This window comes from Elephantulus edwardii, unplaced genomic scaffold (assembly GCF_000299155.1).
Source record: "Elephantulus edwardii isolate Elephantulus edwardi_28Jun2011 unplaced genomic scaffold, EleEdw1.0 scaffold00202, whole genome shotgun sequence".
NCBI lineage: Eukaryota > Metazoa > Chordata > Mammalia > Macroscelidea > Macroscelididae > Elephantulus > Elephantulus edwardii.
This window is the reverse complement of record NW_006399952.1, coordinates 2,988,093-3,006,195: the sequence shown is the minus strand read 5'-3', so window position 1 is coordinate 3,006,195 and position 18,103 is coordinate 2,988,093. Positions and strand designations below refer to the sequence as shown.

Sequence of the window (18,103 nt, the reverse complement as noted above, 5' to 3'; positions counted from 1 at the left end):
AAAAAGGAGGAGATTGCCCATCTTGCCCCTGCAGAGTGGCAGAGGAATTTGAACTGTCAGAGAAGCGTGGCCTTTGGGTTAGCAGCACACCTTCCTATGGGCCACGCCACCAGAGCTCCCTAACCAGAATCATAAGGGAGAAAAAGCTTTTAGTCTTGACCCTTACTTACTGTTAGGTTTACAGGAAATGGTCCATGCTCCTGTGCTCTTAAGGTAATATTTACATTAAAAATAGATCGAAGTCGATAGGCCAATACCTCTTTAAAAGAAGAGAACCCTAGTGGTCCAGTGGTTAAGCATTTGCCTGCTAACTCAAAGGTCAGCAGTTTGAACCCACCAGCTGGCCGGTGGGAGGAAGATGTCTACTTCCATAAGGGTTACAGCCTTTGAAACCCTCTGTGGAGGTTCTGTGCAGGCTGATGTGAGTTAGAATAAACTCAGTGAATTTTGTGTAAAAAGGAAGTTCTCTCAAATGTTTCAACATGTAGTTTTAGTATATTTACCTAAAATATTTTAGCATTGAGAGATTTTTAAAATCAAACAGTAAAGTTCCTTGTCTGCTACAGCAGCACACATTATTTTAAAATGTTTTCAAATTGTTGGAGTAGATGGAGACAGTTTCATCTTATGAATGTTTCCTTAGGCTTAAGTGGTTCTCTTATTTCCTTGGAGTATTCATAGATAGCTAACAACTGAAGACTAATTAAAGTTAATTCCATGAAGAGAATTGGCTGTCATTTTGAAGACACATTTGTCGTAGACAGTGAGGACTGAAAGGCTTGAATTTCTGTGTGTGGACGAATTGCCTTAAGAAAATGTGCTGATAGGGACCTCTCCAGCGTGCTGAAGAGCTAGAATGTCAGTGTAGAGACTAACATGCGCCTGAGCCAGGCCATGATCTTTGCATTTACACGTCATGCATTAGAGAGCTGGACAGTGACCAGAGATGACAGAAGAACTGATGCCTTTGAATTGTGGTGCTGGAGAAGGGTATTGAATATACCATGGACTTCCAAGAGAATTAACAGGTCTAACCTGGAGAAGGTGAAATTAAGCTGTTCCCTTGGAAGCAAGGATTTTGAGACTCCGTGTCACATAATTTGGACATGTAGCCAGGAGGGACCAGTCTTTGAAGAAGGATATCATGCTTGGAAGGGTGGAGGAACAGCATAAGAGAGGAAGACCAAGTATGAGACAGATTGACACAATAACTGGGGTAATGAGGGTAGTAGGTGTGTCAGAGGCAGTATGACTGGCTCAGGATAAAGCAGAGTTCAGGGCTATTGTGTGTACGAGTCGTCGTCACCTCGACAGCACATAGTGGTAAAAAACAACGTTAGTTGAACTTATAAAGGTGGTCATTAAAATGAGATTCTCCCCTGCAGTCATGACCAAAACAGTATGAGAATATTAATATTTTTATTTAATTTTGTTTGTGTTGTATACTGTCTTTTTGCTTTCTTCCAGGTATGGCTTGCCAGTGAACTTTCAAGCAATGCTACTTCAGCCCAATAAGAAAACAATCAAGAAACTGAGAGAAGTATTGTATGGCTTGTACAAACACCTGGACAGCAGTGCGGCAGCGATTATCGACGTAAGTGCTTACTGGAAGTGCTTACTGGATGCTGCGGGAGAGAAGGAACTTGGGATGCATTTCAGAAGATAGAAAAGAGATACTTGATATTGTGATACTTAATCCTTATTGATTTGAAGCCTCCAATTAACTCTGAGTTTGTTAGATAAAGAGAGCAAGGAGGTAACATCCAGTATCATATGACCAAGTCAGGTTGTGAGGAACTTAAGCTTCACTTAATTGCTGTAGTCATTCTACCTCAGCTGGTGTTTGTAAGGCATTATTCCTCTTAAGCATTGTCCCAACATAGTAAAGAATCTTCCTTCCTACAATCTTTCTCTTACTAATATTTAAAATATTTTCAGCTTGTTTTGTTCTTGAGCTTATAATGCCACTGTTGTTAATATGCCATCGGAACTGACTCATAGCTGACACTCCAGTGGGTTTGCAGGGACTTTCAGTTGCACTGGAGGTGATGGTCCATCTTTGTCCCAGTAGAGCATGTGGTGCATTCGCACTGTCGCTTAGGGTTGGCAGCACAAATTCTTACTGTTAGGCCACCAGAACTGCCTTATAAAGTAAGTCATAGAACTTAACAACAACAACAAAATTCAGTTGAAAATCTTTCAGTTGAAAGTCTCATTGAGTTAACATGCACACATTAGGTTGGCAGTTTTCTAGTGCTTTCACCTGCAATTTTCCTTTAATCTACCCTTTAAAGTTTTGGAAGAAGTCAGTGAGGGAGCGATCGCTTTGGTAATCTCTCTCTTCTGTGTGCAGAATTGCAGCATTAGGATGTTAGAAAGCATTTGCTCAGGTCCAGTAAACTGATCAACAGAAGAGCTACAATTAAAACCTGGCACTCAAGACTTTATGGCTTCTAGGTGGAGCAGAGATGGCCCCCAACTCTGCCGCACTGCATCTAATGACTGGTCCCCTATTCTGTGCAAAGGACCACACACTTTACAGAATCTCTCTTTACTCACAATTGTGAGATTTATTAGGGAAACAGGTTCGGTCGGGGAAAGCAGAGGGTATCACACGGTGAAAGTCCAGGATCAGTAAATACCAGGCCTGAGGCAGGTTAACAGCAAGACACAGTTCTTCAGTTAGTTCAGTCAACTTTTGTCAGTCAACAGCAAGATTTCTCTGGCCTCAGAGGACACTCACTGCTTTCTCTGCTTCTTTCCTGATGTTAAGATTCCTGTGTCAAGGGCTCTGGCCCTGGATCCATCTTGCTACGTTTTGCCACAGTCTCTCTACAGTTTGGTTAAACCTTTCTCTTAAAGCCTCATAGCTGTTGATGATGTTGGAAATTTTGATCAACGGCAAGCCATGTCCATGTCTGCAGTTGAGTCAGCTGGAGACTGTGACCCTGGGTGGAGGTTAGGGGGCTCTAAGGCGATGGATAAAAAAGACATTTTAGGAAATTCCAGTGCCACATGTGTGAACATTTTTTTCTTTTCTTTACAGTTGCAAATATATAAAATGAAGACATGAGTATAGTAAATAATACACTTTCTGATAGTTTGTGGTTACTTCCTACCTCTCAGCCATTAAAAAGAAAAATAAGAAGGAAAATATACTTTTGTTAAGTGCCAGTGAGTCCATCCGACTTGTAGTGACCCCAGTGACTCCACGAACAACATGTCTGACTGGACCTTACATAAGCCTATCCTGTGCCATCCTACTACCTCTGATACACTTGAAACCATTGTTGCGGTCACCGGGGCAGTCCATCTTGTTGGAGCCTTCTCTTTCTCTAACATTCTCCCTTGCCCAGCCTGATGTCTTTTTCCAAGGACTGACCACTCCTGACAACATACTCAGAGTATATGAGCTGAAGTTTCACTATCTTTGCCTTTTAAGAATCTCGATGGTTAGCTTCTGTCAGATTGGCCCCCATTTTTTGATGGCTGCAGGCATGATGCAGTTAGACCATATGATCCACAGAATTTTTGTTGGCTGATTTTTTCTGAAGTAGATTGGCTGAAAGGCCTTTCTTGGTAGACTGCCTTAGTATGGAAGCACCACTAAAACGAATTCAGCATTATTGTTCTTGGAACGGACCTATAGTAGGCCCTCCAGCAGGATTTCTGAGGTAGTAAGTAGATTGCATGGGAGGCGATTGATTGCCCATCAGTCTCCCTTATAGGCAGCTGGTGCATTCAAACTGTCTTTAGGAATCCACCATTCAGTATTATAGCAATATAAAATACTTGGACTGATGGTTAATTTTTCTGTGGTGATAATTGTCTTGTGAGAAGAATTATTTAGGAATTGAACATAGGTCTCTCTAACATGGGAGAAGAGAACTATATCACTGAACCAGGAAAAAGTATAATTATAAATTAAGTAGTGAAATCACATGTTAATAAAATCCTTTTAACTAGCAGCTTCTGCATTGCAAACATTTCTCATACTCTGCTCCTCTAGTCATGCTTTCTAGATCTTGCAAGCTCACCATTAACACTTTGAGTTTGCTGCTATTTTTGTTTGTTTTAATTATTATTGAGATGATCGATTCACTTGTGACGGTTAAAAAATATTCTTCAGAGTTCTGTTGTCTGAGTCTCACCAGTGGTAACCTTTTTAAGTTTCCTCTTTTGTGAAGGTTTACACAGTAAACCAGGTTCCCTAACCTGCTAATTAATAATAGTTTCTCTACCTATTGTTCAGTGACACCATTTGGGTTCCTCACAATGTGTCGGCTTTCTCATTTCTATACTGACTGTTAAGTTTGCATTAATCTGGCTTCATTGTCCCTCTTTACCCTCCACTTGCTTACCCTCTCACCTTCCTTTGTGATAAATATTGACTACTTGATTTCATATAAATGATTATTTAAAGGAGCATAGTACTCCTCAGTGATACTGTTTATTTTATGAGCCAATCTATTATTTATCTGAAAGGGGAACTTTTAGGAAATACGTTCAATTTCAAGTTTAAGGAATATTTCAGGGCTATAATACTGTGGGTGAGAAACCATCTGTTGTCTTCTAGTCCAGTAAATCTAGACTTTTTTTTTTTTTTTTAGTTTTGTCCTGATTTTTCTCCTCTTAGACTTTTTTAAATTTTATTTATTTTTGGTTAGAACAGTCAGTAGTTTTTGCTGGGTACCTTCTAGTTCTGGTCTCATGATAAGGCTGAGTTTTGTTTGGATTTGGTTTTATTTAAATGTTAAAATCCTTCACCTTGTTTAGTGTATCATGTACGACTTAGAGCTCTGCCTTGCATTTTAGAATGCCTAGAAGCCAGCCATGATCTTGCTGTAGATAGAGTGCCAATGGCTGCAGAAGTACAAAACCAAGCAGTGATTCCAGCTGTTTAAAATAAATAAAATCGTAAAACACAAAATGAGAATAAGTACTGTTTTTAATTTTATTTAATAGAATTAATGGGGTCAGTAGATGAGCATTTTAATCTTCTAAAATTCTTAAGATCTTAGATGTGCGTTCTTTAGAACTCATGAAAAACCTTTTTTTCCTACCAAACATAAGAAAATACAGTAAATGAGTGTCCACATTTTCATCATGTTATGGTTGAAGTATGAGGCCTGTTGCAACAGAAACAGAAAGTGGGACATGGGGGCACAGGTATGAGAGTGTGTCTCTGAAAGGGCCAGATGGAGTGAGAAGTAACACAGCTCCTCACTGCCCCAGAGCAGAAAGCAGATAAACAGCCCATAGCTCAGCCCCATGGGCTACACGAGCAGTAAGAGATTATTTTATTCATTGTTGACGCACAGTCTTTACTCATAGTTGTAGTACTGAAAATGGGTTTTATTGGGGGGAAAAGTTGGAGAGTAGGGGAGGCAAAAAATATCCTGTGTAAATCCAGCAGTCCCAAGGCACATTTCCTCATTTAGTCCAGGCTTCAGTTTCTGTTAGGCAACACAAATTCAGGAAGCCTCTGGTTTTCTTAAATCATGCAGCAAGCTTTGCCTCCAGAGTAGCTATAAGTCACCTTCTCCTTAATTATTCAGCAAGCACAGCAAAACTTTTAACTTTGGCCTTTATCTCAAGGCTCCTCTGATTACACCTTGTCACAGTTTCCCCACAGCAATACCACAGTCTCACCACCAGGATCTCGCTCTCACTGGGGTCTTGCTCCAGTCTCCTTCAAGTCTTGCTTCTTAGTATGGGAAGCACCCTGTTTCTCTTCTCCTAGTCCCACAGCTGTTGATGATTTGCAAGACTTTATTTCTGCAGTTAAGGTAGCTGGAGACCAGAGGGGGCCTAAAATAATGGCTTTTAAAAAGCCAACTTTACACTAATTTTGTACCTATTTATGTAATTTCCTAATAATAAATTCTTAGGGCAAGCATATATACTAAGTGTTATCTTTAAAATTTTACTTACTTTACCCTTTAAACGTCAGTAAGCCTTTCCCCCCAAGTGCTTAGTTCTACACTCAGTGCCTCAGCCGGAGATTGGAAAGGACTTTTTCTACAGGTATATGTGAAAAGAGTGGTAGAGGCCTACTCTAAAACACAGGCTTTCAAGTCAAGGAGAGCAAAATCTGGCCCTGCTTGCCATGATCAGCCTTCCTGACCAAATTTAAAATTGTTATTGTTTTGTGTACCATCAAGTCAGAACTGACCCATAGCTGACCTTCCAGCAGGTTTTCAAAGACAGTTAATCGCACAGGAGGAGATTACCCATCTTTCTTACATGGAGTGGCTGGTTTGCCTTTGCAGTGCAGTTCCATGTTACTAAGCCACCAGAGCTCTCTACTTGAAAAATGGGAGATAATACCACCTAACTTAGGTTAAATTGGTGTATAAATTGACTGTAGAGTAGTAGTTTGATAAAGAAGGTTAAGTGGTCATTTGTTTTTGTAACTACGTAACTGAATAATTGTCTGATTTTTCTCCACAGGCTCCTATGGATATTCCAGGCTTAAACCTCAGTCAACAGGAATACTACCCCTATGTGTATTACAAGATTGATTGCAACTTGCTGGAATTCAAGTAAAAACAGGCTCCTGGCCAGCCACTCTTGTCCTTGTGTTGGGGTATGCGAACAGAAATAGGTTGCAGTATGATAGTCCTCTCCACTTCCTCAGCCTCTGCTTGCTTCTTATCTGTTTTTCCTACCGGAATTCTCTCGTAGTGGTCCATTTCTCAACATTTTATTTTCAGAGGAAGATATTTTATGTATTGTTTCTTTTAATTGATCAGGTCTGTAAATGTGTGCTAAACAAAAGGAAAACAAATCAGAGTTTATTTATAAACAGAATAGTTTATTTAAAGTGATGGTCTTTCCCTCATTGATATTGTGGTATGCATTATTAATTCATGTGTTATCTTGTGCACAGAGCCCTTGTTTACAGGGGGATGGTGTAAACATTTATGCCATTTTTGTCCAGTGTATTTAGTAGACATAATTGTTTAGTAGTTATTAAATTGTGTTGTGAAGAGATGTGACAATATTGAGGTCTGTGCATTCTGAATGTTTCCAAGTACAATCTGCAAGCACTGCCAGCACCCACAGGAGAGAATAAAATGACCTGTGCAAAGGTGTGTTGTGTGTAACCTCAGAAGACCCCGGTTCATTCCAGAACGTCTAATAAATGATGTCATAGCTATCTGGCTACGGTACTTTTAGGTTCTTATTCTGAGGCAGCAGTTTGTGTCTGACTTGTGACTGATGTAATTATGCCAAATTTGAGTTGGAGCACAAAGTTGACGATTATTTCTCAACAAATAATAGGTATTTCTATTTGGCCACTAAACTTTTTCATCTCTTAAATTATTAGGAAGTAGGACCAGTTTTTAATCAAGTGTAGTAGCACAGCTGTGTTAGTTAGCTTGGTCATTTTTGTGTCCAAGTGTTTGTTTTACTTCCTTTCAAAATGCATTACAAAACCTTTTAAGAGATTTTAATTATAGAAGTTTTTATACATAATTAAGAAAATGGAGGCATTGTGAGCTAGCCTTTAGACGTCTCTGAAAGGACTAGTTTAGCATCTTGAAAGTTTTCAGAAGAGGATTTTGTGATAGTGTTATCCTAACTGTGTACTAAAACATTTGTAAGTGAGAGAAATAAGCTTACATTTTATTCCTCCTATTTAGAAAATGATGTATTTCTTAAATCCATTTATTGCAAAAAAATTCAAAATAATTTCAAAGATAAATTACTAACTTAGAATAGGTAATAAAGTTATTTCTACTCTTTGAGTTTATATGTTCTCCCAGAAAGACCCTTTTCTATTACTTCTACTATGTTTTGTATTTAGATAAATTTATTTATACACATACACACACTTGAGGGAGCTCACAGCACAGTCAGTAGGGCATTGCGCTGCTAACCCAAGGCGCTTTGATATGGCACCATGGGAGAATGATGGGCACATTCCTGTATTGTGACTCATAGCCTCAGAAAACACATTGGAAGGTTGATTCCAACTTGGGAGCGGTGAATTTACACACACAAACACACACACACACACACACACACACACACACACACACGTGCTCTGTCCCCCCATATATGCACGTGTGTATAAATAGTATGTATATGCATGTGAGATCATACATGAGTGTGTGTGTGTATTTATCTCACATGCTTATAAATAGGGAGCTCCAATAGCTTAGTGTTAAGGAATTGCACTGCTATTCTAAAGGTATGTGGTTTGGATCCACCAGCTCCTCCATGGGAGAAAGATGGGCAGTCTCCTCTTGGGTGATTTCTTGTCTCTGAAAACCTGCTGGAAAGTTGGCTATGAAGTAATTCCAGCTTGATGGTCTGTAATAACGTTGTAGCATGGTCCTTCTTTCTTCAAACGATATATATGCTATTAAGAAGAAAGAAGAAAAAAAAATTTTTTTAAAAGGGACCATGCTACAAATACTGTCACTCATTTTTATTTGACTTATTCCTCCACTGTTCATCTCAGTGTATTTAGAGCTACCTCACTCTTTTCCGTGACTACTACGCGGTGTCCCATCCGTGTACTTGTGCCATCATCTAGTTAGTCATTCACCTACTGGTAGATACTCAGGTTGGCTTTGTGTTGGTTGTTGTAAACACTGCTGATGTAAACATCTTCACACAAATGGCCTAAAACGCTTGTGTTCGTATTCCTGTAGGAGATCCTGGAAATAAGCTTGTATCGAGTCTGAGTTTTTGTGTGTTTGCTCTCTCTGTACACATATATTTAAAAATTTTTATACACACTGCCAAGTTTTATGATTGAGTTCCAAATTTAAGAAATCCATAGAATGCAAATTTTGGGTTTGATTTTCCTTTGGACAGATGAAAGGCAGAATTTTTGACCAGAACATGATGTCAGAAATTCCTGGTCCTCTGCATGTTTTGTAAGTGTCTTTGAGTTTTGCTGTTGTGGTTAGTTGATTTGAGTTAGTCCTGAGGGATGGTGACACTGGGGACAAATAGAGTAGAACAGCACCTGGTCGAACACCATCTAAATGTGTGCTCAAGTCCACTCGTGCAGCCGTCGTGTGTTTTGAGGGCACCTAGCCTCGGGGACTCGCCTTCGAGCACTGGACCAGGTTTGCTGTCCATAGGGTTTTCATTGATCCTAGTCTGTCGCGGTCTGAAAGCATCACTGAAACCACCCAGCCTGAGTTGTCCTGCTGTTATTTGAAATGCTGCAGCAGCACACAAACCACGACGACAGGATGACAGATGGTTGGTAACTTCAAGCCCAGTTACTGTTATTAGGGGCTGTTGAGTCTCCTCCTCATCAAAACTGTATCTTGCCCATTCCCACATCACACTCAAACGGTTCCCTTAAGCCCCGAGTGGCGGTCACTGGGGTGGTCCATCTTGTCCTTTTCCATGATCTAGTCCCTCCTGATGTCATGGCCACAGCCTAGGACATGAAGTCTCACCATCCTTGAGTTAACTGTGCCTGTAAATTGGGGTTAATGTTGAAGGGATGAGTGAGGATCCCTGTAATAGGGATGGCTAGGATCAGACAAAGTTGAGAAGGTTCCCATGCTGAAAAAGTGTCTATAGACGTGCATGTTCTTTCGATGTGAGTAGCAGGGACTATTTCAAGTTTTGAATCCCAGCCTCGGTTATGAAACTCTGAGTGTACTTTCTCTCAGGGGTGTAGTACAGCAGAGTGGGGTCTGATGGAGCCTGCTTGCAAACCGTTCACACCCCAGCTGTGCACTGACCAGCCCCACGATCCTGGGCAGAGTGGTCTCTGTGTCTTGGACCCTCATTTTCAGAAGGGGGATCATTGGAGCACACAGTTTGTGGGGCTCTTGTGTGAGGGGTAAGCCCCACACCCATGGTGATGATGCCCCTCAGAGGAGCTTGCTTTCCTCTTGTTTTTGATTTGAGGGTTTCAGGGTGCATCACTATTGAGTTTTAGGGATGGGGGGAGAGAGAGTGTGTGTGCGTGTGTGTGTAGGGAAGGTAATTGAATTTGTAACTTTGAATTGAACCAGCTTGAATGTCACCGAGCACCTGACCGTGCTGGTGTATTTACGTTAGTTGTGGCGGCTACCATACCTGGGACCGGACTGCTCCCGTTCATGTACTTATGCCGTTGTGTGCTGAGGAGGTTGTGTGCTGAGGAGTCGGCTGGTTCTCCTTTAGGATAGAGCTCAGATAGCATTCAGATTCATGAAACATTTAGTATCTGATAGAGATGCTCTTACATTCATTACCACGTTCCCTCTCCTTGCTTGACGAGGAAGGGCTGCTGAGTCTTCACTCTTGTACAGACTGGGTTAAAGGTGCTAAGTGAACTCCTGAAAGTCACACATTGTGAGGCAGAGTATATATTTGAGTCTAGGGTTTCTGACCATTGGACTCTGTTTTTCATATCATGCCTCCCACCTGACACTAGGTACCAAAATGTATTTTCAGCCCAGGATAGACAGTGACATAGAAAAGGTGTGTGGTATGAAAATCAGATGAGAAATTGTGTTGGCGTCCTGCAGGAGCCCAGGACTTTACAGTGAAGATGGATGCACTGATCTCAGCAGCCGAAGTTATTCAACCCAGGGGGGTTTCTTTTTTTCCTACCTCCAGTGCTGCCATGCTCAAGTTGCTTTCAAGCAGAAGCTCTGCGCAATCAGGGTGGAGCGTAATTTGCATGGCTTTTTGCATGCACATGTGTAAGTGGTATCTTTAATCCTCTGTACATAAATGCTCAGCAAATGTGAACATTCCTTTCCTCTCACTTCAAATTGAAATAGTAAAAAATCTTGGAAATAAACTATGAGACATTGATCTTGATGTGAGGCTATTCTTCATTCTCAACTGCCTTTTTTCCCTCTGTAAGAAAAATCGTAAATTAGAGTAACAAATGTATGAGGTTAGGAACTGTGTCTCCAAGTCATGCCGTTTGAGTTGAGCAGCTGCTCTTTGGGAGAAAGGTGGACAGTCTCCTGTCGGAGGTGCGGCCTTAGATGTACACTTGCTGGAGGGTCAGCGAGAAGAGTGTGCCAACTCAGCGGCATAGAGCAACATCACAGGTATTACAGAATATTACAGCTTATAATACAAAGTCCACTGCTGTGAAAAAGAAAAAGTCAACACCAGTAAAAGGGTTTGTCCCAGAATGTCTGTAACGGTATTGTGTTCTAGAGGAAACGAATGAAAAGCCTTCCTAACTTGAACTTTACCTCTTTCAATAATTCTATTCATGGTCTTTATTTTTCCAGCACAAATAGCATTAGATTCATTGAATATGAAGGGTAATTCTGGCTTTCAATAAAAGGCTAATGGCACATCAGAACTGCCTTACTCACTGTTGGATTTACCCTTCGAATATTTTTAGTTCTGAGCCCTGTGACTTGTAAGAGAAAAGGGGAACTGCCTAGACCCATGGCGGCAGTTAACAGGAAGTAACCTCCTGGCATCGTTTAGCTCTAGAAAAGATGACTGAGGAGAAACATGACACCATCGTACCAAAAATGGTCAAGAAAGCACTAGGAAAAGCTGAAAAAGTAGAAAGACGCCAACAGCACACTCAGCAGAGGACAGCTCCTGACAGAGATCCTTCCTGAGTAAAGTGGTTATAGTCATAGGGCATCAGACTTGAGGAATTAGTAAAAAGGTTTAATGATCAAATTGGTTATAGTTGATACTTAAAGAATTAGCAAAAGATGCAGATTCTCTGCCAGGCTACAGAGGGATGATTAATAGTCCCAAAGAGAAGCAAGGAAGAGCTTTTAACCAACACCCGGAAGAGTCAGGAGGCAGTGGTCAGCCAGTGTGAAATTGGTTTTAAAAAGTCTTCCTCTGGTCCCTCAGTGTGGCTCTCTGACTTGGATTACTTTTCAAATCTGTGCATTTTACTTAAAAACATTAAGGTGGTTGTGGGTAAACGAGCTTTTCTTCCTTTGTCACACCAAGAATTAATCAGTAATATTAATCATTATAACCAAAAGGCCCTATCTGCAGAAGCTGATCAGGGCAAGAGTTGTTGACCTTTGGAAGACCATGAAGTACCAGATTGAAATTCTATAAAATACAACACAATCCAGGGTGCATTTTATCTTTTAATAGAGAAACTGCTTAAGAAGAAAATGCTGTTGGAGTGAAAATTTGCACAGCAAAATTGTCTTTAAGTGCTATGGAGTCTACTACGAGTCATAGGGACCTTGTGAAGAACAGATCTGAACCTTGCCCTGACCTACAGCAAGTAGGTTCCCATGTTATAGTTTATGTACATTGTTGCATGATGTTGGTTAGTTTTTACAGTGTGTCAGCATCTCATTATTTCTGTTTTGTTTCTGCTGATAGTGCTTTCCTTCCCTTCTCTTTTGAGTAAATGTTGACTCTTTGATCTCATGTAGTTGATGACATTACTCACAGGCATCTTAGGTCAGTTTCATATTTGGCTAAATGGTGGCCTCCAGGACTAGTTACAAGTTCAAACATGTTCAAAGTGTAGCTTAGGATGGTGTCTGGAATGGGTGGTGAGTGCAGCAGACCCCTCTTTGGGCGTGATTTATTGCTGCTGATGAAGCGTAGAAGAAAAACCAGATACTCTAACAGCTTACAGAGAGAAGCAAAGTACGTTAGAATGAAAATCATAAAATGTTAAATGCAGCAAACTTTGATATTAAAATGAATAAAGCATATTAATGAAAGCTTTGACCTTGAAAGCAATTTGTTGAGTTTGTGTTTTTTTTTTTTAACCAGAGGAACAGAAATGATCCAGAATATAAAATCTAAGAGTGGCCTTGATGTGTTTGTTAATTTTGTAGATATATGGGTAACATCACTAGATGGTTTATGACAGAAGTAATTCCTAATAATCTTTCTTATAAACACAGCTTGCCACATTTTATATTTAACCGTTAAGGTATATATTTAGATTGATTCTCAGACACAGGTCAGTATAGGTTTAATGCATTTTTAAATAATAAATTTTCTTTTCTAAAAATAACATCTGCATGGGGAGACCACAAGAGGGCACTCTGGTGCTGTTGAAAAAGCAAAGGGGGAGGTGGCCTTGAGCTGCAGGCTAAGTTTTTGTTTTTTTTTTAGAGGAGGAATGTACCTCTCTACCCCACCTCTCCCACCTTACCACCTCTCAGGGCTGGTTATGAAATAGTCTACTTAGAGAATCAAATTCTGATTTTAAATATTACTGATTCAGCTTTTCAGTATTGTTTCTAGTGTTTATTACCATTAATACTCGGAAAATGTTAGAGCACTTAGGATCATTTTGTTAAATTACAAAGTCCAGTTAGAATCAGCCTCTATCTGTGTGTCATAAGCCAGTGCTTCCCCAAACCTATCAGCAGACTGATGTGAGTCAATGGCAAAGTTTTCTCCAGAAGAGAAAATGAACAGAATAAGGAGCTTTATCTGTATATTGGTGTGGGGGGGGGTGTGTGTGTGTGAGCGCACATTCTTAACAGTTAATGAGCAAGTACAGAACTAGGTGTTGATTCAGCTCCAGGACTCTCATGCCAAATTGTCACTTGCCCAGCAAGGTGCCTGACTTCATTGGCTGACTGTCCTGCAAGATTGGTGGCAACCCCCAAATTATTTTACCAGTATCTGAAATCCAGAGTCTTAAATGCTTATCAGCTTAAAGATCCTTATCCAGAAAAGTCATGCCATAGTGTGTGTGGGTGAAGAACACACCCCAATTTTTTTAAAAATCTGAGCCTTGTTGAGAATTTTCTGTCTATCTGTCCCACCCACGGGTTAGCCTCCAGCCACATGTGGCCATGGAGCACTTAAAATAGGACCAAGATGTAGAATTGTCAATCTTGCTGAATTGTAAACAGCCCTGTGAGGCTGGTGACTGTGTATTGGATGTCATAGTCACACTGAGGTAACGGGCTGTTCTGCCCTTGAGGTATTAGAATGTTCCATACTCATTGGCCTTGCCCCTGTGTCTAGAAGAGTCAGCCCAGCTTGTGTTCCATTTGCCCTGTTTGTTTTCCCAACCAGTCAGGAGAACGAGGAGAGAATTGCTTTCTGAGTCATTGTTGATGTGCCTCTGATGGCGACACAGGCGGCAGCGTTCTCCCAGCCACAAAAGCGACTTGTGCTTTGTGCACACGAGCGGAAGCAGACGGTGGTATTGAGAGCCCAGAGCTGCTGCTGCTGGGAAGTATTGGCTCAGCAGATCTGGAAACACAGCTGCGTGGGTGTCATGCGCGCGTCCGTCAGCACTTGCTCAGGGCGCACTGTCCGTGGGGCACTGGCCCGGCCACCTTCCAGGGACACATGGGGAGATGCTCCGCTCACCACCTTGACCACTGTTACTGGTGTCATTTTACTCTTCCTGGAATTAAAGCGGTTCATCAAATGGCAGAGCAGTAATGTCTCTGATTAATAACTTACAGGGTTTCCTGGGAAGGAAAAGAGGAAAAATCAAAAGTTGTCGTGGAGTTGCCAACTGGGCAGACTCTCCAGCGGGTTTTGAAAAGCTGTGAATCACACAGGAGGAAATTGTCCACCTTTCTGCCATGGAGCAGCTGGTGGATTGGAACTGCTTGCCTCTGAATGGGCAGCACAATTCCTGGCCCACTAGACCTGCAAAAGAAACAAGTTATATACAGAAGGGATCATTGATTCTGCCTCATAGCCACCCCACATATGCAGAATAGAATTATGCAGCAGAGTGTTAAAGTCTATGGCCTTTCAGAAGCAGATAGCAGGCTCTGCCATATGAGTTTGAACCACCAACCTTTGGGCCAGCTGTTGAGTGATTCCTCATCTGCTCGCCAGAGGCTCTAGCACTTTTATCAGTGGGTAATGCTATCAGCAGTGGGATATTGGCACAGACTACCTCCCTCTCAAGACCATAGCCACCAAGATGCAGGCCAAAGAGGACGGGCACTCGACAAGCTCCCATCTCTGATCACCATTTGTCACCCTTTCCTCCAGGTGTGTCAGAGCCCACTGCAGCCATTTTTTCCCTTCCGCACATCCACTGGCCAATTTCTTTCGGTCTGTTTGGCCGTGTTCTTGCTGGACCCCTCACCTCAGTCTCGCTCACCTTCAGTTCACCCCAGCACCACTGCAGAGCAATGCCGGTCACTGTGTACCACACCCCAGCCCTCATCCACCACTTAATAAAGGCCCTTTGTTCAAGTTGGATTTTGTCCATCTTTTTAATTTCACTTCTCTGTGTGATTCCTGAAAGTGGAATACTGTTTCAGATTTTTTTGCATTTGACCAGATCCTCTGTGATGGGAGAATTTAGGCCTTTAGTGTGGGAAATGCTTCGGTGGTTTGCTCTCCTCTCCCAGCCCCTCAGAGCTGGCTACACCGGCTGTGTCAGACTTCTGTTCTCTCAAAGGTGGTCCTACCCTGAGGTCTGAACCTCTCTTTTTATCTGTAGAATAGGGAGAATTACAACAAGACAGAAAGGGTCAGGGGGGGCACAGGACCTGTACACATTTCTGACAGGGTGCTTGCCATAGAAGAGGCATTCAAAATACTAGCTACTGTATTTATATTTAATATCACTACCCTATTTCATATTTCTTTCACTTTCTCCCTCTACCTTAGCTCTGGTGGCCTAATGGTAAGAAATGGAAATCCCAAAGGCTTGCAGTTCAAAACCACAGGAGAAGAATGAGCAACCACCATTGCAATTTCCTGCCTCTGAAACCTGCCAAGGAATCAGTTCTGAGTTGGTTTTGGCTTGCTGGCACAGAACAACATAGATAACATATCTTAGGTAGAGGGTTAGTGGAAAAGAGAGGAAGTTCCCCACCCAGATGAATTCACACAGGAACTGTAGGCCCCAGCAAGTCAGAGACGGAGGAGGGCACAGGAAAGGGTAGGGTTCCAGTCTGTGATCGCTATGTGGAGTTGTTCACTTGATGGCACCTAACAACAATATCTTGGATGAGTTAAAGATCGTTTTCCTTGGATGCATGACTACTTTAAAGCCCAAAATGCTCCTTTGAAGTGTTACTGAGATTGTCTAACAAGCAATTCTCTTGCTGGCTTAGAAAACACATACCCACATGAAAACTTGTACATGAATATCCATTGCAGCATTTTCTGCAGCAGCCTCAATATGAAAACAACCCACCATCAGCTGATGGAAGATAAATAAGCTGTGTCTGCACTCAATGGGATGTAACAGTCAAGGTAAGGGAGGGAGGGCTCATACATGCTATAGCGTGGACGAAACTTGAGAATGAGCTAAGCAAAGACTGTTGCAAAAGACCACATGGGGTAAGACAGGAAAACTGGATAAATTGTGTATACTGCACTGAAACAGATGAGGGAGAGAATAAAAGCGATATAGGGTATTATGGTTATCACTAAAGTCCACAATTAAGGATGCATAGTGGATTGTACTTGGGGTGGCGGGAGGGGTGTGGGGGGATTGTGTACCAGGGAGGGAGTGTTTCTTTTATTTTTCAAAGAGGAGCGAACTGGGGGCGGGGGACTGGGTGGGGAGAGAAGTGCAGCTATGAATGAATGGAAATCCAAAATCTCTGTAAATGTTCCATTACAATTATTTTAAAAAACACAAAAGAAACACATGGCATGTGATGCCATTTACATGAAACGTCCCAGTAGGCAAGTTCATGAGGACGCAAAGTAGGCTGGCGTGTGCCTGGGGCTGGAGCGCTGGGGCTTCAAGTGACTGTTGATTCAGCATTATTTTTAAGGATGATGAAATGTTCTGAAATTAGTTGTGATGGTTGCACAACTCTGTAAATATACTAAAATACCGCTGATGTGTGTACATCTCAAGGTTGAGTTTGATGGCATGTAAATGAACCTAAACAAAACTCACAGCTAAATCTGTTGTTGAATCAGCCCCCAGTCACACAGCCCTGTGGGACAGGGCACGCCTGCCCCCCAGGGTTCCCATGACCATCTCTACAGAAGCAGTCCGCTGCCCTTTCCGCCCACAGAGCAGCCGATGTGTTCAGACCACCCACCCTTTTGATAAGCTGCCAAGCACTAGCCCACTGCGCCACCAGGGCTCCCTGGTGAAGGAACCTACCAGGGCTTTGCTCAGATTTTCTGCAGATCCTTTAAACTCTGCATGAATGTTTTATTTTTAATTGGTTTTTTCCTACTAGTTTATTTACAAAGTTCAAGTACAAATTTGAATAAATTATTTCCATTTCCCTCACCCCCTACCCATCAAATTGTACAACCCAATGATTAATTCCCCCTGCCCCCCTGCACATCCACATCCCTCTGCTTCCAGCCTCTCCCACCCCTCCTGGATCCTTATACTCATTCTACAATAACACTTTTATACAGTATCTATCCTTATGTGACTGAGTTAGTTCACTCAGCATGCTGCTCTCCAGTCCTTCCCAAGTTAGGTAATAATTTACAAAGTTATTGCTCCTGTGTGCTGCGTAGTATTCCGTTGTGTGAATGTACCATAATTTCTCAATCTATTCGTTTGTGGCTGGACATTTGGGTTGTTTCCATGTTCTTGCAATGGTGAATAATGCTGCTATGAACATTGGTGTACAAAACTCAGTTTTTGCCTCGGTTCTCATCGTTGTTGTTGTTGTTATGTGCCATCAAGTAATTTGCGACTCATAGTAGTGACCCTATGTACAAGAACCCTAAACGCCGTTCTATCCTGTGCCAGCCTCGCTGTCTCAAACACATTCATTCCCACCACTCCACTCACAGAATCAATCCGTCTCATCGAGGATCTTCCTCTCCTGTGCTTTCTCTCCACTCTCCCAAACATGATGACCCTCTCCAAGGACCAGTCCCTCCTTGCAACATGCCCAAAGTATGCCAGACGAAGCTTCAGAATCCTTGACTCCAGGGAAGATCCTGGCTTCACCATCTCCAGGGCAAACCTGTTTGTTCTCCTAGCAGTCCAAGCTATAGTCAACCTTCTTCTCCAGCACCACAACTCAAAAGCATCAATTCTCTTTCTATCATCCCTATTCACTGTCAAACTCTCCGATATATAGCACGTAATTGCAAAGACTATAGCCTGGATCAGGCGCACCTTAGTCTCCAGCCTGATGTTGTTGCACTTCAGTACTCTTGAGAGGTCCCTCACAGCTGACTTTCCAAATGCAATTCATCTCCTGATTTCCTGGCTGCTGTTACCAAGAGTGTT

The 18,103-nt window shown here is 42.0% G+C and overlaps 1 protein-coding gene across 1 annotated transcript in view; it reads left to right on the top strand.

Moving 5' to 3' along the window:
* Positions 1-6,549, top strand: part of LOC102854756 (V-type proton ATPase subunit C 1-like) — a 35,722-nt gene extending 29,173 nt beyond the window's left edge. The window contains exons 11-12 of the mRNA XM_006897172.1: positions 1,468-1,594; positions 6,454-6,549. Of these exons, the coding sequence (XP_006897234.1) occupies positions 1,468-1,594; positions 6,454-6,549 (223 nt within the window). The remainder of the gene's footprint in view (positions 1-1,467; positions 1,595-6,453) is intronic.
* The last annotated feature ends 11,554 nt before the right edge of the window (positions 6,550-18,103 follow it).